The 23,776-nt window shown below is 41.4% G+C and overlaps 1 protein-coding gene across 3 annotated transcripts in view; it reads right to left on the reverse strand.

Annotated features, from left to right (window-relative positions):
* The window catches only part of ARID4B (AT-rich interaction domain 4B), a 258,458-nt gene that overhangs the window by 14,423 nt on the left and 220,259 nt on the right, over window positions 1–23,776 (reverse strand). For all 3 annotated transcript variants that reach the window (XM_066596005.1, XM_066596006.1, XM_066596004.1), the window contains 4 exons: window positions 18,449–18,650; window positions 13,823–14,902; window positions 8,810–8,911; window positions 5,689–5,901 (listed from right to left, as the gene is read on the reverse strand). In XM_066596005.1, coding sequence (XP_066452102.1) covers window positions 5,689–5,901; window positions 8,810–8,911; window positions 13,823–14,902; window positions 18,449–18,650 — 1,597 coding nt within the window. The remainder of the gene's footprint in view (window positions 1–5,688; window positions 5,902–8,809; window positions 8,912–13,822; window positions 14,903–18,448; window positions 18,651–23,776) is intronic.

The raw sequence follows: 23,776 nt of genomic DNA on the forward strand, positions 1-23,776 counted from the left end.
TGTGGAGTGGTAGAGGGTAAGACGGCAACTCTTTACACTGACTCCTGGAATGCATTTGGCATAGCTCATGATTATGGCCCAATATGGAAGGCCAGACAGCTTGTTATCTCAGTAGGACAGCCAATTAAGAATGGTGCAATGGTGCAGAGTCTCATGGAAACCCTACTACTACTACCTAGCAATGGAGAATTCACACCGATTTCTACAATGGAGAAGCGAGAGATGACACCCTCGCCGACAACACAGCAAAGGCAGCGGCCCTCAAGCCGTGGAAGAAAGAAGAATAGATACTGACAGCATGAGTCAGTGACAAAGACTTTGGACTTTGATAAAGACTTTGGACTTTGATAAAGACTTTGGACTTTGATAAAGACTTTGGACTTTGATAAAGACTTTGGACTTTGATAAAGACTTTGGACTTTGATAAAGACTTTGGACTTTGATAAAGACTTTGGACTTTGATAAAGACTTTGGACTTTGATAAAGACTTTGGACTTTGATAAAGACTTTGGACTTTGATAAAGACTTTGGACTTTGATAAAGACTTTGGACTTTGATAAAGACTTTGGACTTTGATAAAGACTTTGGACTTTGATAAAGACTTTGGACTTTGATAAAGACTTTGGACTTTGATAAAGACTTTGGACTTTGATAAAGACTTTGGACTTTGATAAAGACTTTGGACTTTGATAAAGACTTTGGACTTTGATAAAGACTTTGGACTTTGATAAAGACTTTGGACTTTGATAAAGACTTTGGACTTTGATAAAGACTTTGGACTTTGATAAAGACTTTGGACTTTGATAAAGACTTTGGACTTTGATAAAGACTTTGGACTTTGATAAAGACTTTGGACTTTGATAAAGACTTTGGACTTTGATAAAGACTTTGGACTTTGATAAAGACTTTGGACTTTGATAAAGACTTTGGACTTTGATAAAGACTTTGGACTTTCATATGTCAAGGACTTTACAGTTACAAGTCAACGAGGAAGGAAAGCAAAATGGGCTAAAGACGGGAACAACAGAACAGGACGGCGTATGGCGAACAATCAACAGAACTTGCCTACAGAGGTCCCTGTCCCCCATGATGGCCCAACTGGTACACAGAATCAAAAGCAGCGATGACGTCGACACTGAACAAGAATGGGTGACACCTAGGTTCTCTGTAGCTGCTGCATCATTTGTCCAGTTAGCATGATCTTTGCCATATGCGAGTCCGGACAGAAGTAGGGTGGCCATATAACACTTGCCTTGACCACTCTACCCATTTCAGAGATTGCCAATTTGACCACATTCAGTTCACACCTGTTGGGGAGTATGAATGTGTGCTTGTTGTTGCTCGAGTCTTTTTCAGGTTGGAGGCCCACCCTGATACTAAGGTAAATGAGCAGATAACCACACAGAAGCTCATAAATGAGGTAATCTGCAGATACAGGGTACCGGAAGTGAATGAGGTAAACGAAGGTACACACTTCATAGGTAAAATAATGTGACATCATGTCTGGAAAGTAATTGGACAGGGGAGTGTGCCTTAGTAAAGCCCTTATGCTCCTCCACATCCTGTCAGACAGCATTGAAGATAATGAGGTTACCCCAATAGTTACTTTATCTCGATCCAACTCTGCTGTGTTCTGTAGTTATCATGTCATGTTGGTCTACCCTTGTTTTCTGCATAGGTACGACTGCTCCTTCCAGTCTTGTCACTAGGTAGTGTAGGGACAGGGTAGGCGGCCTGGACGTGTTCACCATCAGGACTATCTCCAGGAGGGACATTGGTGTGGGTGAAGATCAGGGAGTCCCACGCCGTGCGTACCTGTGCATACTACTAGTATTGTAACAGCACACTAGAGTCAGAAGAGAGACTCCTGGTGATAGTTTTGACCTACACGTGTACGTTGACATAATAAGACAGCCAAGGGGGGTACCTGACGAGTTTTTAAAAATTTTCCTGATCATTACGGTAAATAAAATGTTGACCAGATTAATTATGTTTCTTATAATTAGAAGCGATTTATATCGCATATATAACATAAGTTATACTAGAGATGCCTTATAGGGACTAGTCGACTAATAGGACCTACCTCGACTATGACTTTCCAAAATAGAATGGCACTAGGTACGATTTTAGCCAAAAAAGGGAGTGTCTGTAAGATGATAGGGTTGACTTGTACCTACATTCCAGACAACACGTGACCCACAGGTAAAGACGCAGTTGCCATTAAGAAGCTGACCGCACTAACTAAAAAGAGCTAACCTTAGTCTGTTTCCTCAGTCAGGCACATACCTAACAGCAGAATATGAAAAATAAGTTTTAAAACATTGTGTATTTAGAACACTGTGATAGGTTTTCGCTAAGATTTTGCTTTATTTTATCTGCAGTGCACTCTGCTCATGTCCACGCAACATACCGGTGTTACAACACCCCTGGTCCTGTTACCTTGCGGCCTCTGGAAAAGGGAAGTGGGAATAATCACCTTGTAGCTCTTTCCTTCCAGATTGATATATATGATCATGCACTTACTAATGAGACAAAGCTTCAGTCATGTTGACCAGTAATTAGATAGTTCTGATTTTGCACTCTTGTTGATGAATCAAGGTAGCGTCTACACAAGTTATGCAGTGTTTACCTGAAATAGTAAACGCCGCACCTCTCCTAACCTAATGCCTTGAGATCCCAGGTGATAGCCTAGACCTCCACATGTCCATGAACCCACAACCTTTGAATTATAACCCACACCTAGGTATCAGAGGGGCATTTGCAGCCTAGGCGACAGTTGTGAAAGACCGCCACTCTACTGAGTTTTCAAAACGTTCTACACAAGAGTTTATCCTGATAAGGAAGTTATTAATTATATTTGTCACCTTTATAGTCATCCTAATTTCTGTTTGTTGTTGCATACAGTGTATTCCGACCCTGATGACTGCCTGGTCCACCTGTCTCACTACGATGTCCAACAAAAAGCCCACTGTCAGCGCAAACGTCATCATCATGGATCCAGAGTACGATGATGTCGAACCATCCTATACCCCCATGACAGCAATAGCTCCAGTGTACAACACAATGTGAGTCTAGGGTCAGCGGTGGGGGTGGGACGGAGCAGGGCGAGTTTGGTGAAACAGATAGTTTCAAGGGGGGTCTGTAGTGGAAACCCAATATATATCTATATGGATCGGTGGGCCTTGGCAGTAGACAGTTGTCAATTTAACATTCTGTATACATATTTGTTTTCTGTCTTGCTACAAATATAATGTTCTTACAGTTATGCAATAGGTACTTCCGCTCATATGAAAATATCTGTTTTATAACTCTGCTGACATGGGGAAGCCAACATGAAACCAATCTATATATATATATATTTTTTTTTCCGACTGTTCGTGCCTTTAGGAGAAGTATAACCCAGACATAGATAACTGCAGTCTGAAACAGCTACCGCAATAATTTCCCCAGCAATTTTACTGGAAACAGACGCGAATAACATGGGAGGTCTATGCTATTATTAACTCATGATGTAACAACCAATCATATCGAAGGAACCACACGTGGGTCCAAGACAACCCACTCATCTAATCCACCACCTGATGGCCAATCACAGATGACCGGAGGATGGAAGAATTGCAAGATGCTTATCCAATAATTAAACAATACGTTGTATCTATGTAATCTTTGACCTGCCCAGATGGGCGGATATGTTAAACTCTTTTAAAACAGGCTACGCACCCAACAATAAAGTAGAATTGAGGAAGCTTATACATGCTGAACCTGAGTCAGTGTGGAAACTTCTTATGCGCATATAATCAATTCAGAATTAATCTGGAAGGGTGTAAACATTCCAAATTGAGTAAATTGTGGACAAAAAGCATAGCCACGACAACTCCTCTAGAAATGAACAAGACTGGCCGTTACTATTCTCTGTCAACAAACACTGACAGTATCACACATTGTATTCATCCTATTGACAAGGGGAATGGTAAAACCCAGTTGCCAACTAGGCCTAGGATACACAAGGACTTTTACTAACACTACTGATTGGTTTTAACCATTGAGCTACAGCTGCAATCCACAAGACTTCATGCAGCTGAAGGCCCATTTAGACGAAATCTTCTGCAGCCTACCCGCCCCCCTGCTGGCTGCTCTGTGAGCAAGCCAGCGCTACTATCTCCCGTGCAGGTGCACATGAGCTAGTATGTGCAGGGACGAGTGTCAGGCATAGTTTGCCCGACACTCGTTCCGTCTAAATGTATGGCTTTGTACTACAGCTGTAGCTCCAAAGTTAAAATTGTCATTGTTTTTATTTAGACACCTTTTGCCAATTAACTCTTGGAGAACTTATTAGCATGCAGTCTCAATGTTTATTTAGTGTGCCCATAAAGACAGGAGCTGTACAACTTTTTGTCCATTGTTTACATTGTATTTGTCTATAATTTTAAATTTGATCAGAGCACACTTTATTAACAATCAATACAAAAATCTACTTAATTCAAAAGAGTTCACTTACTTTTTCTTATAACTTTATGTGTGTGTGACATGTACAGGGGGTGCACAAAAATATAGAATCACTGTACGAAATGAATGGAATTTTAATCATTAGCACTGTGCTGTCCTTTAAACCTCTGCTTGGCTGAGAACTTTCCCACCAAATGTGTGCTTACTTCACCTCTTGCCCTGCTCTGGGTGGTTTTGGGGGGCAGCTGGTAACTGCAGCTGAGTGACACAAACTTCTGACTAATGGAATTTTGTTGCTCAGGCATATGTTCTCTTCCACCCGGCAGCATCTGTGTCATATTACCTCCATTTAAGGCCTCGTTCAGACAAGTGTTGTTTTAGCACAGTATCGCCGCGTGAAAAGATTGAGGCTATACTGCACTAAAAATCACGCAAACAGGTGATTTCCAGCTATTAAGTCTCAAACTTAATTAGCTGTGAAATTGCCCGTTCACAGGAGGTGCGTGGTGTGTGTTATCCAGCTTCCATAGGAGTCTATGGAAACTCCCACGCATCACGCACCAAAGATAGGTCAGGTCCTATCTTTTCACGCACTACGGACCTTAGATACGAGCATTACAGTCGCATGTCCTATATTTGTTAGGTACGAGTATTTTGCGCGTCTAAAATTCCTTCATGTGAACGCTTCTAAAAGGAAACCATTGTTTCTAATAGACGCGATCCTTTCACACACCAGTAATGCGCTAAAACCACGCTCGTGTGAACGAGGCCTAAGTTACGTGGGTGTAACTTCATACAGTGTTTCCACATATTTGTGCGTCCCTGTATAAGAATGGGTGACCCTGTGTTACAGTTGGACAGGTTTAACCCAGTTAAACTCCCCACTTGTCACAGTCCTCCTATGTGCATACAATGTTTTTATTATATGGAACATGTATGGCATGTATATACAATGTGTATATCAATGGAAACGTGTTGCTCAGGCAATAAGTAACTGGTTTATATCAGTATTATGAGGAGAATGCGACATCCGAGAAAGGGGTGTGCAAAAAAATTGCAGCAGCTTTCTCAGTGCAGTAGATCAGCCAACTCACACTCCACAAGATGCCATGCTGAATAACTTTGGTCACTCCTGGATTAATCTGTATGTAGTATTATGAGGCTCCACTAAAGTTCATTTGATTGAAAGGCTATTATCTGTGCCACATACTAAAATATAGTAATAGTAAACACTGTACATACAGAACTGGAAACTCCACTTGTACACTTTAGGTAATCGATCATTATATTCCTTCTGAAAAGGTTCGCGCTCTTTGTTCTTCACATATTTTCCTGGCGTTGACAATCCAGATGACATTTTGGGATGTTTTGATGTTACTCCAGAAAATGACTTGGAAATCTGAAGTTTTGAAAGACTTTCACCACCGGAAAGGTCTTCGCTATCACTGGTATTAGCTAAAGGAAAATAAGATACATGTAATTGGCTCGTAGAATGCAAGAACACGTGTGCATAATGCAGAAATGCTGTCCACTGTAGCAGTCCAGACAGAAACACACATATTTCATCTACTAACATACATCAACTTTAGTTGTGTTTCTAATAATTTACTGAAGAAGCAAAACATCTAAGAAATGTTTCCATGCAATCAGAAGAGTTGGGAGGAAAGACAGAAACAATCTGAGGGAGCAACAACACCAAACGGACGATCTGCAACTCATTAGCATATAGCGTGTACAGCCGAAAAATACCAGTTTTTACAGAAGGGCAGCGATATAAAGTGATAGAAAGATATATTTGCACTGCTCTTCTTAGCACCAAGCTAGTTACAGGATTGGTTTATCTGCTCTGTCACCATCTTTTCACGGCCTTCTTTGAGATCGGCACAAGTTAATGACAGGCAGGCTGATTAGAGTGATGTGTCTGATATGTGTATCTGTACAGTACCTTGGGATAAACTTTCATTTTATTAAAAGCAGCCACAAATAGCAGGACTACAGGAAGAAGTCCTGGATATTCATGAGCTGCAGCTAGCCACGCCCATCAGCCAATGATTAACAGCTGCTTGCCTATTACTGTGCACAGAGAGAGAGGGAGAGAGAGAGAGCTATCAATCAGTGACTGGAGAATAGTCAAGGCTAGCTACAGCTCATAAATATTGAGGACTTTTTCCTGCAGTCCTGTGTCTTTCTGCTATTAATAAAATGCAGATTTCTTCCAAACTACTGCAGATACATAAGCAGACATAGCGCCGTAATCAGTTTGCTTATAACTACCTTGTGCTGTTCTCAGAGAGGACTGCAAAAGATAGTGACAGATTCCCTTTAAAGGGGTTGTCCAGTTGTAAATTATTAATGGCCAATTCTCAGGATAGGCCATAAGTCATAGATTGATTGGGATTTGTTGCCCAGGACCCCTTCCAATTAGCCGTCTGCTTGGCCAGTGTATTTATACACTGAGCTGATTTCTGCAGGAAGCAGACGACTCTATTCCCACTGCAGTGGCCAGGCTTGGTATTGCAGGCCAAGTTCCCATTGAAATAAATGAATGAATGAAGAATGTAATGCAGTTTGTAGAAATTGCAGGGCAGGCATCAGAATAGGTAAAGCTAATAATGAATTGAGGCTTGCAAGGGGCATAAAGCAATAAAACAGATTTTGGGGGTATGTCAAAGATGCTACAGAATGAAAATGGTGAATTGAAAATGATGTTGAGAAGGCCAAACTTTTGAATTCCTATTTTGTATCTGTTTACTCTCAGAAAATAAATGTAACATCAGCTGATCTTCCCTGTGCTATTGGGGGAATAAAATAATGCAGGCTATCTATAAGCAGAGAGATGATAGATGGTGAGTGAACACTTTGCTAACTTAAATGAATAAAGTCTCAAGGTCCACGTAATTGCTGAACTACTAGCCGTAATCTATAAAAATTCCTAGAGAACAGGAGAAGTCCCAGAAGATTGGAAAAGGGTAAATATTGTCCCTATCTTCAAAAAGGGAAGAAGGTGGACCCAGGAAACTACAGGCCTGTGAGCCTGACTTCTGTACTGGGAAAGATCTTTGAAGAAATTATCAAACAGCGTGTATGCAAGTACTTGGATAAAAATAGAGTAATTAACCAGAGCCAGCATGGGTTTCTAACAAACAAGTCATACCAGACAAATCTGATTTCCTTCTATGACAGAATCACCAACTGGGTTGATTAAGGAAATGCGGTAGATATAGTACATCTTGATTTAAATAAAGCATTTGACAAAGTATCTTATACCATACTTATTGAAAAAATGACCAAATATGAGATTGACAAAGCAACTGTTAGGTGGATTCACAACTGGCTGAGTGATCGTACTCAAAGAGTGGTCATAAATGGCTGCACATCCAAGTGGAAGAATGTATCAAATGGGGTACCACAAGGCTCTGTCCTGGGCCCAGTGTTGTTCAATATTTTTATAAATGATCTAGAGGAGGGAATTGAGGGGAAAGTGATTACATTTGCAGGTGACACAAAGCTAGGAGGGAATTTTTAGTTAAATTTTACCTTGGAGACAGGGTGATCAAAAAAGTGTAGTTCTGCCACTGTCTATTTTTTTTTTGACGACGTATACAACAGGGGATAAATAATGCATTAATTTAACAGATCAGATTTTTAAAGATGCGGTGATGCTACATATTTTTGTTACAAGGTTTTTATTTTAAAAGTGGGAGAAGGGTATTTTTTAGAACTGTAATATTTTTTATAATAATGTAAAAAAAACTTTGTACATGGCTTAAAAGACAGAAATACATGGCAACCCTAGGGATATTCACAAGGCCACAGACTGCCATAACAGTTGAATGGAACCCCATTATTTCATTGTAGCAGGGACGTACGGGAGGTAGCGATAGCTCCATCCCTGTGCTGCAACACTCAAATGATGCTGTCAGAAATGAGAGCGGAAACTAAAGGGTTAAGTTATTCCAGATTGCTGCTATTGTGGCCAGGTGTCATCTGTCAAAGACAGCTTTTTAAACTCACTTTATGTATAGCGGATGTCACCAAGGAGTTCATGGAGAAAATAGCACTGCGTACATGTATATGTTCTGTTCTTCTAATCACACAGTATTTGGCTTTTCATAATGGATACAAAAAAACAAGTGTGTCTTTCTGTAGGGTTTTGTGAGATTGGTGAGAAAAACTGGAAATATATGTGTTCCCCTAATATTTATTTGTATAATAAACAGCAAGTTTGAGAGTAAAAATAATATTCAATACATGTGAACTTTCAATGTTAACTAGCATGTTGTTTCATTGTCGGGTGTTATACATATTTTTTAAAATTGTAACTATTTTTATCATATACATTTAGCAAAAAAAACCCACTTACTAATTTTTCTCTTGTGAGCTGCAGACTTGTGGTTTCTTTTTAGCTTCTTTACTGTGCAAATTTCCATATGGTCAACATTGTCTTTTGCTAGTCTTTTCTGGCCTATTAGTAATAGAATAATCAGAAATAAACAAAGTAACAGTTGGACAGCATTGAAAAGTAACAACAAAGTTTGTAAAGCTTTAACCCGTTAAAGACCGGAGCTTTCACCCCAGCCAATAGTAAGTATGTGGCGTGGGATATAAACTCTTGCAATCTAGCAGGAACTAGTCGGGTACTCAACTATCACAATCAGCAGAGGATCCAAAGGAGAAGACAGAAGCAGTTTTTACATAGCGCTTAGTGGCATGTTGTTTATTTTTAACGGCGTTCACTGTGTAGTATACATAATATGATAAATTACTTTTGCAGGCCAGTATGATTATGTCAATACCAAATTTATAGTTGTTTTTTTTCTTGTAACTCTTTCACGTTCAAAAAAACCAATTATTTATATTTATATATATATATATATATATATATATATATATATATATATATATATATATATATATATATATATATAGGTAGGAGACACAAATTAGATATTAGAAAAAACTTCCTGACAGTGAGGGTGATCAATGAGTGGAACAGGCTACCATGGGAGGTGAGGAGTTCTTCTTCAATGAAAGTATTCAAGCAAAGGTTGTACAAATATCTGTCTGGGATGATTTAGTGAATCCTACATTGAGCAGGGGGTTGGACCCGATAACCCTGGAGGTTGCTTCCAACTCTTCCATTCTATGATATATATTTTATCGCAGAATTCAAAGACCCCCTAACATTTTTCTTTTTTTGTTAACGGTGATGTGATAGGGTTTTTTCTTTTTTGCAGGATGAGTTTTCCTTTTTAATGGTACCGTTTGTTGATTCATGCAATATTTTGATCATTTTCTTTTCCATTTTTTAGAAGGCGAGATAGGCAAAATTAACTATTTTTGCAATATTTTTTGCATTTTTCTTATTACATGCATTGTGTGGGTTAAAGAACGTACTAACTTTTTTCTCTGGGTCATTATGAACGCAGCGATATGTGATTTTTTTTTGCTGTTTTTTTTTAACTTTACGTTTTAATAAGGCTTTTTTTACATTTTATTTTTGTCCCACTGGGGGACTTGAATATCAGCATTTTTTATCACTCTTTTAATACACTACTATACATTAGTATGGTAGTGCATTAGAAAACTTACGAAATTAGCCATAGGCTGAGTCTCATTGGCTACCGTAGCTGACAGGTCCCAGAGGCTATATTCAAAGCCTCCGGGTGCCATAGCAACCCATCGGGAACCCACGATCACATCGCGAAGTACCGATGGGTGACAGAAGATGTCCCCTCCCTCTGTCAGCCTTTTAAAGGCTGCTACGCACTGACTGTGGCGCATAAAGGGTTAAACACCAGGGATCTGAAGTTCCTCCGATGTTAGAGCACGTGCGTGGCGGTCATCCTACAGCAAAGCACCCGCTACCCCTGGCATGGAAGACCCACGCCGTTCTTCTAATGCAACACCGTTAAAAGATGGAGCTACAGATTAAAGCCCCTTAACAGCCGCCGTCAAAAGATGTATGGGCGGTCTTTAAGGCAAGCTGCGATATACACAATACACAGTCACTTAAAAAATGGAACATTCTTATCAAGTATTAGAAGTCCAACCCATAACCAAGTAGATCTTATTTCTTTCATGTCTCCCAAATTCATCCATCAAATATGTGTGACCACGTCAAATCAGATACTTTATCTGGGATATACGTACTAATAAAGGTTATATTTAATGTTTTACCCCACTTTAATTCTATACCTAGAATCTAGTCATATTTTGTAGTTGCACATTAAATAGTGCCTCCGTGTTCTCTTTTAGCTTTTAGGCTGCCTGTCCACGGGCAATGATCCGCCGGCGATGATCATGCTGTGTGAAGCTTTCCAGAGCTTTGCTATGGAAAGTGCAGCACCGGCGTTCACGAGCAGAGAATCATTGTGATTCTCCGCTCGCAGGATTTAAATTACGGCATATTGCGATTTGCCACGATTCTCCGTGGTAAGCCTATCAGATAGGCTCACCTCATAGACCTGACACCGCTCCCCCGCAGCGGAATATTGCTAACGATATTCCGCCTCGGCCATGGACAGGGGGCCTTACTCACCACCTGACAGTGCAATACACCCTGCCTTATACCAATTGTGACCATTTCAAACACTGTTTTAATATCACGTTATGGCCTCCTTCCCACGAACGGATTTCAGCCGCCTAATTCGCGGCGAAAATCCGCTGCGTTGCCCGCAGCTATTAGGTTCTATTGAACCTAATAGCTCAGGGCACATGGTGCGGAATTCCACCGCAGAATTCCGCACCGTGAAATCTCCCGTCCTCACCTGCGGCATGCTCTATTTGCCGCGGGTGTACGCGCAGACGGCTTCCATTGCAGTCAATGGAAGCTGTCTGTTCACGCTATCTCCCGCTGTAGCACAGCGGAAGATAGCGTGAAAACGCTTCCCCGCCTACGGCTGGCCGCGTCATATGACATGGTGGGCGTGCCATGTGACGCGGCCGGCGTGTCATATGACGCGGCGGCAGTGGGCGGGGAAGCGTCATGCGGGACCCAGAGCGTCGGATCCGCTGGTAAGTATGGGGTCTCTGGGGGGCGCCGTGACGGGCTTCGCCGCGGAATATTCCGCGGCGGAGCCCGTCACGGCCGTGTGCAGCCGGCCTATGTGAACTGTAGTTGCTTGCTTATGTTACAGTTTGTAATTTCTTGTATACTTTGAAAAGCTTCTCTAACATTCTTCCAAACCAGGAAGGCAAAATTTTGTTAAGGCCAATATGGTACCAAGATATTCTCGGAGAATGTCGATATCACAGTAGGACAGCTTAGCGAACCACTATTATCTGGTCTTATTTTGCTTTGCTTGGCACAATCTGGAAAAATTATTTTTTAATTGAAAACATTTTCACTTTTTTTTTCTATGATTGTTTATCAGCTGACAAAAATCTATATGAATACTGTAGAACTCATTGGACATTCAACCTTGTATATAATACAATTATGTCTGCAAACATGTCTTAAAGGAATTGTGCCAGAACAGACAGTGATGGCATATGCTAAATCACGCCATTAATGTCTGATCAGGCAGAGCCGACTGCTTAGAAGGGCTTGTCTGGTTGATTGAATAAAAAAAGTACAAAATGGTGTAAAATAATGAAATGAGTGATATTGACCTTTCTGATCCCCTGCCATTCCTGTTTTGCCACTTTATGGGTCGCCCACCTGTCTATACTTCCTGGTCCCTCTAGACATGTGGCCACTGCAGGCAATCACTGGCTGCAGTGGGTCACCACTGCTTTTTTTAAAGGAAATTTAAAAGGAACCCCAATAACCACTGATAATTACAAGAACAACTAGGCCCTTAGGAAGCAGCATGCCACCTTGTCTCTTGTTGGCTCCACTGTTCTTTTTCCCGCATGGTAGGCCTATAAAAGTCAGACGCCCATCATGTTTATCCTTAAACAATCCTTTTAATGGAAACATTTTCAAATATATGCATAAAAAGCAAAGGGGCAGGAAAATATATTGTGCAACACTAAAATGCAACTGGTTAATTCTGCCATTTGTCTTTTGTATCTCCATGGTAACAGTAAAGGCCCTCTTACACGTAACAATTATTGATCAAAATTCGTTCAAACGACCGAAAATGAGCGATCATCGTTACATGTAAACACAGGCATCATGCAGTTTTCGCTTGAACGAGGATTTTAAGGTGAACTTAAAATACATTGTTCAGCTAATGAGAGATAAAGTATCTCTCAACAGACCACACGCGGTTATCTCCACGGGAGCCGGCAGATAATATTGTAACATTGCCGGCAGCCACAAAGAGAACAATGCAGCTGCGTGCACAGCTAGACGTGTGATTAGTCACACGCTGGGCTCTGTAAACAGCTCCTGGAGGCCCCTTTACATGCAAATGAAGATGATTAAGTGTTAATAGCCATTAACACTTTATGCAAATAGATCGCAAAATCTTTCAATGTTTCGGTCGTTTGAAAGATTATCTTGCGTGTAAATGAGCCTTTATTGACTTATTGTATTATTAAAAGGTTTGTACCAAGATTTCAGGTTATCTTCTATTCATATGACCCTCACTGATCTCAAGAGCGGAAGTCACATGTACCTCTTTGCCCGTCACAGCAGCGTCGTTTCTCCTCTCAAGTGTTGTCAGAATGGATTGAGTACTGTTGGCTTAATCCATTCATCTAATTCAATGGGACTAACGGAAATACCCGAATGCATCCTCAGGTCCCACTTTAAGTTAAAGGAGCAGAATAAGACCAGCAGCACTCACATAAAACACCGATCGATTGGTGGAGCAGGTGATATCCAGAGGACGCCAGCCTGATAATGGGCCCAAATCCAACGAATAACTTGAATATGTAGAGAAGGCAGCATCCACACTGCTAAATTTAAATAAAACCGACTTTATTCACCCCGGTCAACGCTTTAACTTCTAACTAAAGTCTTTGTCAAGCTTTGTCAAGTGACTAGGGTGAATAAAGTCGGTTTTATTTAAATGTAGCAGTGTGGATGCTGCCTTCTCTACATATGTAAGTTAAAGGAGCATTGGAACACGTGCGTGACTAGGAAGGGGTGTGGTAACACCACAGTGAGGAGACAAGATTGTCAGGAGTCTCAGTGATGATTCACCAATCAACAAGTTATGTTCTTGGTAGGGGTGGTTTGCTATTGCCTTCCCCAGTCATCTTTAACCTCCAGCAAGCTGGGTACTCATTTTACCGACCTCGGAAGGATGGAAGGGAGGCTGAGTAAATCTTGAGTTGGCTACCTAAACCAAGTTGGGATTGAACCAGGAACCTTCAGGTCGTGAGCGAGAGCTTAAGACTGCATTTCTGCTGTTCTAACACTCTGCGCCACACGGGGCTCTTGAAATCTTGGTACAACCCCTTTAATTCAGTAATTACTTACCCTTCTCTTTGCTCTCATTTTCCAAGTGGTTACTGCTACTGGAACTGATGCTGGCATCAAATCCTGTAGGTGAAAGGTTGCCTTCAGACTGGAGATCTTGTAGTTCAACGCTGTCCACTTCAATTGTGCTATTTGTGTCACTCTTCATGCTTTCAACATCCTCCTGGTTTGTTTCAACATTTTCCAAGCTTTCGATTGTTGATTGTGTTCTCCGGTACTCACTTGAAGAGGAGGTGGATTCCGGCGTTGTGGGCGGTGTATTCAGCACTGAATTGCTGCCACTACTAGGGAAGTCAACTTTTTTATCACCAAACTCAACTGGTTTTTCATCAGCTGGTTTTAGCTCAATGGCATCTGTTATAGGTTTGAGAAATTCTGCTGACAAATCTCTACTTTCATCTTTGACTGGCTGTGTAGCTAAATTAAAAGAAGCAACATCTTGATTGGGTGGAGATGTTGCACCTTCTGTATCAGAGTCAGAGAAAAGTTCTTTCAAAGTCTTCTTAGGCCACTGTCCTTGAATACTTGACCAAACATCTTTGCGTTCTTTAGCCCTGAGCCTTTCTTCAGAATAGTTTATTAATTTGGTTCTTTTATCCTGCATATCTGATAAGTTTGTGTAGAAGCTCGGTGTTTGTGAGATTTTTTTTTTATCAGCCAAAGTGCTACTTTTTTTTACAACAGAACCTTTTGGTTTGGGCACATCTTCATCAGAGGAAGAAGTTATGGTGTCAACTTCAAATTGATCAATTGTCTCTTTGGATTTTTTACTCTCATCTTTTAAATTAGAAAGTAATGATTTTCCACAATCTACAAATTTTTTCCTGCTGCATTTAGACTGGGATTTTGTTACTTTATCTACAAAGTCTTTTACAAACTTCTTCCGTCTTGGAGCCTCCAATTCTGAGTCATCTGAAGACTCATCTTGTTTCATAGTCGAGTGTTTTGAATCAATTTTTTTCTTGCTTACTGCAAAAAAATTTTCTTCCACACACTTTCCTTCAGTTTGTGTAGTCATGTCATACTTCGTAATGCTCGCTTTTTGATCTGTTTCACTGTCATCTTCAGAATTTTCAGTAGCTGCAAGAAGTGATGTGATAAATTTATATATAAATATAAACCGCTGTAGAAAAGTTCAAATTGTGTAAGATGGAGAAGAAAAACATCAAAATAATTATCAAGTTATAAACTCAGCACTAATTCAATAAGATTACAATACAGTCCATTTAAAAAAAGTTTTTCAGTGCATTAAATATTACCATTGCAAAATACAACTACAGACAACTACATTGACAGAAAAATAAAATACTTTTGTGAAAGTGGGGAGGAGAAACCAAAAATAAACAAAAAATGGCCACGGCCTTAAGGGCTCTTTCACATTAGCACTGTCCGCACGCATAAGAGGCATGCACAGTTCCAGCTTCTATAGGAACCAATGTCCTATGTCAGCTCCGTGGTGCACACAAAGATAGGACCTGTCCTATCTTGGAGCGTGCTTTCCATACACTCCTCTGGGAGCTGGAAAGCACACACTACGCACCTTGGATCGTGTGAACAGGCTACTTTCAAGTAGCTGGAATTAGCCCGTTCACGCGATCTGTAAAGCAGTATAGCCGTGAGCTTTGCAAGCAGCTATACTGCGCGTGGACAGCGCTCGTGTGAAAAAGCCCTAAGGGATTAACATGGGAGACTACAGATGATGTGTGTTTGCACATTCTAAAATAGTTTTTTAAAAAGTCCATAAACATTCTCTAATTTACCTTTTCTTAAAAGCAATTTCCAAGATATTTATTTGTTTGCTAAGTAAGACTCTCTTTGCATCACGTTTGACCATTGGAGCTATTTTCCAATATATGCCTCCAACATTAGACTGTACCTATGCTGCTGTAGCAGTGGCACACATCATCCATAGTCTCCCATGATAATCCCTTAAAGGGGTTGTCTCGCGGCAGCAAGTGGGGTTATACACTTCTGTATGGCCATATTAATGCACTTTGTAATGTACATCATGCATTAAATATGAGCCATACAGAAGTTATTCACTTACCTGCTCCGTTGCTAGCGTCCCCGTCTCCATGGATCCGTCTAATTCTGATGTCTTCTTGCTTTTTTAGACGCGCTTGCGCTGTGCGGTCTTCTCCCCTTCTGCTCTGTCCGGCACGAGCGGCATTCTGGCTCCGCCCCCTTCTACGCATCATCGCGTAGCTCCGCCCCGTCACGTGTGCCGATTCCAGCCAATCAGGAGGCTGGAATCGGCAATGGACCGCAAGGAGCCCACGGTGCACCATGGGAAAGGACCCGCGGTGCATCGTGGGTGAAGATCCCGGCAGCCATCTTGGTGAAGGAAGAAGAAGGAAGACGTCGCAGAGCGGGGATTCGGGTAAGTAATATGTATTTTTTTTTTTTTTAACACATCCCTTGGGGTTGTCCTGCACCGAACGTGGGGCCTATGGGGAAAAAAAAAAAAAAACGTTTCGGCGCGAGACAACCCCTTTAAGGTCGTGGATATATTTTTGTTTTTTTCATTTATGTTTCTCCTCCATACTTTCAAAAAAGTAATTCATTTTTCTGTCAATGTAGCTGTCTGAGGGCTTGTTTATTGTTGGATGAGTAGTATTTTTCAATGCTAATATTTATTGTACTAAAAAACTTTTAAAACTTTCTAAGTGGAGTGAAATGGAAAAAAAATGCAATTCCGCCATCTTGGGGCGAGCCTTGTTTTTTGGTGACAAAAATTACATGATAACTTTATTCTGTGGCATAGTAAAATTACAAAAATACCAAATGTACATACCGGTAGCTTATTTGCTGTATTATGTTAAAAAAATAAAATACCTTTAAAAAAAGTATTTTTTGCCATCATCCTCTGACTGCAGTAACTTTTTAATTTTTCGATGAGGGGACTCTGTTTGGGACTAAATGGCACTGATCGGTTTGAATGCCAATCCTGTCTGTTAAGGCCAGGCTTCATATGTTAAAAATAGCTGACATCGGTTGTGTATGGCGCAAGTTCAGCTTCCGAACAGGCCCATATTAACCCTGTATGGCCGGGGTCTAAATATATGTCCTAGGGCAGTGTTCCCCAACTCCAGTCCTCAGGGACCGCCAACAGGTCATGTTTTCAGGATTTCATCAGTATTGCACAGGTGATGTAGTTATTATTGGTGCCTCAGACATTGCCACAGGTGTTTTTGCTATTGGATATCTTGAAAACATGACCTGTTGGTGGTCCCTGAGGACTGGAGTTGGGGACCCCTGTCCTAGGGCATGCAGGGGTTAAAAAGAAAACCCGGAAAGAAACAAAACCTATACCGCATTCTATCTTACTTTTGCTGGGTATTGAATAGTTTAGTCTGAGATGCTATTCTCAGCAGCAACAAAAGAGAAAAAGGCACTTTTGGCATTCGTCAGGTGAATGTAGTCCTAGGTGCACTTTTTGATGTATACGCTGGGAGCTTTCCAGGCATACTGTATATGACAAATGAGATTTATACAAAGTCTAATAGAACCTGAACTATAACTGAATTCATTGTTCCAGAAATGTTATGCTGGGTCTTTCTGTAAAACTGTCAACTAGTTTTAAGAGCAAAATCAAGAACGAAGATCTAGATGGGAACAGACTGAGATATGAGGGGATACCTAAAAAACAGGAATCTTCTTCTGGTGGGCGGGATGCTACTAGTACAAGCTGCTGTCACTACATGAATGTCTGCGGCACCCTTCTAATGTGGTATGCCAGCCAACATTGTTGGGCAAGGTTGTGTGGGTAAACAGGTGATTGATTCTTTCATCTTAACAATGTGTCTGCCCACACAGCACTGAGTGTTAAGTACTTTTTTGACAGAAAATGCCATGACACTCTTGCCTCACCCTTCGTTTTTCCCCTGATCTCGCTCAGTACGACTTTGTTTTTTATAAGTGCTGTGAGAAGTGGAAAAGGAAACAAACTTTCCCTGCTGCACGTCTTTTGTATGACTTGGCCATCACAAAATAAGCGAAAAACAGAATAACTTGTTGAAAAAAAAAATCAACAGAGCCAAATGAAACCTTCCCCAACATCAGTTGGTGTACCGCCTCAGAAAGGGTTTTACAAACATTCACCTAGCAACATAAGCCTGTAGTAGTAATATACCGGCCACCAGAAAATGATTCCTGTTTCTTTTGCGTACCCCCTTGTATGCCTTACCTCTTGACCAGTAAAAGGTAGATAAGTAATCTGTCAATCAACATTTTGTGTGTATGGGCAGCAAAAAGATGTTTTCCCACTAAACACAATCATCACCTATCCACAGGTTGTTGATAAATAAATGATTGCTGCGATTCCAAACCCTGGAACCCCCAGTGATCATGAGAAAGGCATTCTACTAGTAAATTGACTGGTAGTGCGCATGCCTTACCGTAGCTTCTTTCACTTCTATGGGACTGATGGTGATAGTCGAACTCTCCACAGACAGTGAATGGAGCGGTGGTCACTTATGCACAACACTGTTCCATTCACTAGGTCTTTTCGCAGCTCTGCAGCAAGTAAAGAACCCGAGGTATCAACTGCTGCAGATATTAATTCTCCTCAGGTTAATGCAGTGATCTCTTTTTTGAGTATTATTTAAAATGATTTAATACTTGTACCTTGAAGACCGTTCAAAATCGATGTAATTTCTAATGGCTTCAATGGACCTGAGCCAGAGTTTTTACTTTCTGAAGAATCAAATGGTGACTCGTTGTCCAGATCACACGGCTGGAATAAAGGTCTTGTAAACAGTCTGCATTGTTTAGGGCAGTTTTCATCTTTTTCTGACTTGGATCTGTTGTGATCTGTTTCCATCTTACTCTGGAAAAGATTGCGAGAATGCTGTAAAATTGTTTTAGGTGGAATATGATACATAATACAGATCAAAACAGAGAAGAAAAATGAAAAGTAGCACCAACATATCATACACAGAAATATTGACTTCTTCGCAAACTCAGACGAGCGTCTATTTGTGCACAAGTACGTGTGCACAAAACAGCGCAACAACAGATGTGCAAAATAGCGCGTGACCATAGCTCCGTGGCCATTGCTTTCAATGGGGCCGCCCCTGCCCCATTGAAAGCAATGGGTGAACATTGCGTTCCTTTGCCACAGCTGTGACAACTGTGGCAGGGGATTCTTTCGTCCCCATGGGGAGTGCCATCATCACTGAACATGGGGAATATTTACGCTCACCTCGGACCTTCCCGATGCGCGGATATCCTATCTTTTGTAGGTGTGCGAATTTTGGTGCCTGTAAATAACGGGCGCACAAATACACGCTTATCTGACTGAGCCCTAAGGATGCAGCCAGTTTTGGCCTCAAAAGGCATTTTCCAGGGAGAATAGTATTGATAACCTATTCTCAGGATAGGTAATCAAAGGTGATCGGCTGAGGTCCGTCGCTTGGGACCCCGACCGATCAGCTGATTGTGCGCCTGCTGACAGCACCGCAAATACACAGAGGTCGAAGCAGAGACTTCTGCTGCTTCTGCTCCGATCTCTGTGTATTTGTCCCGAGAGACAGACCCCAGACGATCAGCTATTTTTAACCTATCCTAAGGATGTCATCAATAGTGTTCTCACTGGAAAACCCTTTTAATGACAAAACTCAGTTTTTAAGCCTGACTTGAGTCACTATATGTGGTAATAACTGTGAAATGCTTTAACGTATCCAAGGGATCCTAAGACTGTTCGTGACATGCTGTACTTTATCTTGGTGGTAAATATTTTGTGTAGATGTATTTAAAAATCTGAAATATACAGAACATTTTAGGAAATTAGCAATTTCCAAAATCTGAATTCTTGTGTTTGTAAGACAGATAGTCATACCATCAAGAAACTTTACTAAATTAAACAGTATTTCCTGTCAAAAAATGCAAAATATCATTCAGTAGGTTTGTAAACCCATATAAAGTCATTAAAATGGTATTCCACGAATGATACAGGAAAAAAACCCAGGTGCTCCAGTAGGTTTGTATATAAACGGAAGAGAGACAAAAATGTAACTTACGTCGTAGGGGTGTCAATGCCTGTGACACCCCTAAAATCCAGGTTAGCGTATACAATTATGGATGGAGAGCGTGCTCATGAAGTTCCAAAGTGCAGGATTTTATTTCAAAGACATGCAACGCGTTTCGGCTATTACAATTAGCCTTTATCAGAGCGTGCTCATAAAATCCTGTACTTTGGAACTTCATGAGCACGCTCTGATAAAGGCTAATTGTAATAGCCGAAATGCGTTGCATGTCTTTGAAATAAAATCCTGTACTTTGGAACTTCATGAGCACGCTCTGATAAAGGCTATTTGTAATAGCCGAAACGCGTTGCATGTCTTTGAAATAAAATCCTGTACTTTGGAACTTCATTTCAAAGACATGCAACGCGTTTCGGCTATTACAAATAGCCTTTATCAGAGCGTGCTCATGAAGTTCCAAAGTACAGGATTTTATTTCAAAGACATGCAACGCATTTCGGCTATTACAAATAGCCTTTATAAAGGCTATTTGTAATAGCCGAAACGCGTTGCATGTCTTTGAAATAAAATCCTGTACTTTGGAACTTCATGATAAAGGCTATTTGTAATAGCCGAAATGCGTTGCATGTCTTTGAAATAAAATCCTGTACTTTGGAACTTCATGAGCACGCTCTCCATCCATAATTGTATACGCTAACCTGGATTTTAGGGGTGTCACAGGCATTGACACCCCTACGAAGTAAGTTACATTTTGTCTCTCTTCCGTTTATATACCAACCTACTGGAGCACCTGGGGTTTTTTCCTGTATCATTCGTGTATTTCATTTTCTCTGGTATATATTATGCCTAGAGTCACCCCGTGATGCTCTCCCTCCTGGGGATGTCTGCCTGACCAGTTCTTTGGATACCTGCTCTTTATACCATCTGCCCTCTTGGATTTTTGGATGAAACCGTTACCCACATCCAGCCTTTCACTTATTCCATTTCTAATTATAATACGTCTTTATCTCTCCACCCTCACTGGAGCGCCACTAATCTCACCTTTTGCTTTATAAAATGGTATTCCGGGACTTCTCTAACTTTAGGTTTTTATATGTATGAAGCAGCAATAAAACATTGAGTAATACACTTTGATTACTTTTATATGGTGTCATTCAGCTGATCCCATAATGAGTCACGTGACCCAGCTTTGTCCCATTTTGCTCCTTCTGTTGAAGTGATGCCTGTTATTCAGATGTGCCGCTATTTCGGTCCTGACTATCACTTATTCTGCAGCATGCATATAGAGTAGCTGGGCAGCAGACATGGCCGGAAGGTCACAGGAGTAAGAAGCATGCACAATTCTAACATTTGAAGTCGGAACTGTACATGCTCATTCAGGAAGCACAGCTGACTACTGTCTAAGGTCTGGTTCACTCAAGCATATGGGTACAATACTACGAGTCTCCCGCAGCATTTTAGACATTACAGCCCATACGTTCTGCCAGCAGAGACTGCATACAGGCGTCGTTTGGCAATGTGCATGCCTGGGAATGACACGTCATGGACATGAGCAGTGTGATTTTTAAATTTTATTTTGTAGATTCCCCGTTCAGAGCAGGGATGCGTATGGAAATTTTGCCCATACGTAATGCATGCGTATGAACAGTGTTTCATACGCAGGCCATAGAAGTGCCGCGTATGATACGCAGAGGAATAGAGCATGTTGTGATTTATTTCTCCTGCATATCGATAAATAGTGCCCACACACAGGTGTTAATGGAAGAACGAAAGTCCATTGACTTTCATTGCCTCCATTTACCACGTTACGCACATGATATACGCATGCGTAATACACGATGACAATATGCCCGTGTGAATGAGCCCTAACATGACTTGCTCACACATATTGAAACTCCTGGTCCATCTCACATTCTGCTGGCACTGTGCAGCTTCTGTCCTCTTTCTCTGCTGCAGTGCCTTAGAGTCAGAGAACAGGTGACAGAGAAAGAACAGGAAAGCTGAAGACAATGCAGGGCAGGCAACGTGATATGAGACAAAAAAAAGAGTTAAATGTATGTGTCCTAGTATGGTGGGCACTATTACTATCAGGGGCCCATATTGTGGGCACCATTACTACCAGGGGCCACAAGGGGAGTAGTATTACTCCTAGGGGCCACAAGATGAGCAAGATTACTAGCAGGGACAACATGGCAGGTATTATTACTACCAAATGCTACATTGTAGGCACTATTACTCACGGGGCCACATGGCGAGCACTATTACTACCACGGGCCACAAGGGGAGCACTATTACTACGAGGGGCCACAATGGGAGCACTATTACTGCCAGGGACCACATGCTAAGCACTATTACTACAATGGGCCACAAGGGAAGCACTATTACTACCAGGAACTACATGGTGAGCACTATACTACCAGGGACCATATGCTCAACACTTACTACCAGGGGCCACATGGTGAGCACTATTACTACTGGGGCCACAAGGGGAGCACTACTACTACCAGGGGTCACATGGTGAGCACTATTACTACCAGGGGCAACAAAGTAAGCACTATTACTGCAGTCGCCCATAAATGGGTCCTACAAAAGCGCCTTTATCATTATTTGTTGGCGTTTAATTTCAGCAGGGCAAGCAGGAGTTAGCTGAGCTATTAATAATCTGCCTGGCGACACGTTAATTCTTATTGGTTACCAGCAGATTCAGCCCTGATAGGACAACGGCACAGTTGAGCTACGTAACCTGATAGGCTGTCAAACCGTGAGGTGACAGGAGCGGGGAAGCCTGTGATTGGAGCGCCCATTGTCTGATTAGACCAGAGCAGCGCACGGGAAGAAAGTAAAATAAGAAAACGTGCGTATGCTGGAAGGTGGCAGTCTAGACAGGGTGTCCCGGAAGTTAGTCCAGTGAGTTGGTCATAGGAGGAGACAGGAACAAGAGGTCAGTTCAGTCAGGAGTCTAGTCAGCAGAGAGTAGAGGGAGAGAAGAGTCAGGTCAGTTGGTCCTGTGAAAAGACAGAAGTTCGTGTTAGTCAGCCAGTGAGTTACTGCTAGACAGAGAGGAGTATAGCCAATATACCAGATAGTGTAGTCTATGCCATGTGTAGGAGCCTGAGAATAGTAAGCGGTAGATAACAGATAGTGAGAGAGATCAGTTAGTGTACAGCCAGTTGTCAGTCAGTGTGTGCAGCAGAGAAAAAGTTAGTGTTCGTATAGGAGAGAGTGTCAATAGAATAGAATCCCCTGGTCCTGATGGTCTTCCAGTAGAAATATATCAGAAATATAATGAGCAATTGACACCACACTTGCATGATACCTTGCAGCAGGCCCTTATGGAAGAATACCTCCCTCCCTCCTTCTATGAAGCGACCATTATAGGACCCTATGGACTGTGGCTCTTATCGCCTTATTTCGTTAGTTAATGCGGACTGTAAAATTTTAACCAAAATTTTGTCCGCTAGATTGAATCAGGTTATTCTATCTATTATCCACCCTGACCGGACGGGCTTTATGCCAGGAAAGTCTACAACAATTAATATTCGTAAAGTCCAGACGGCCATCCAATTGGGTAGACAGTATAATATGCCTTGGGTTCTTGTATCTTTAGATATGGTGAAAGCATTTGATTCCCTGGAATGGAGCTTTTTAGAAGCCTGTCTCACTCATTTCGGGTTTGGGCCCCAATTTAAGCAATGGATCAGAATTGTATACAAATCCCTAAAAGTCAACGTAGTCGTAATCGGCATGCCATCTACCAGCTTCCAGCTCTCACAGGGTACTCGTCAAGGTTGTCCCTTATCCCCAGCCTTGTTCGCCATAGCTATAGAAGGCCTGGCGATTCGTCAGAGATGTACCCCTACTGTGACGGGTATTAGCTAGGGAGGTCTAGAAAGTAAGGTGGGTCTATATGCGGATGATACGATCCTATTTTTAACTGACCCAGAAGTTTCTTTTTCTCAGGCTATGATAC

The sequence above is a fragment of the Eleutherodactylus coqui genome, chromosome 3, assembly GCF_035609145.1.
Source record: "Eleutherodactylus coqui strain aEleCoq1 chromosome 3, aEleCoq1.hap1, whole genome shotgun sequence".
NCBI lineage: Eukaryota > Metazoa > Chordata > Amphibia > Anura > Eleutherodactylidae > Eleutherodactylus > Eleutherodactylus coqui.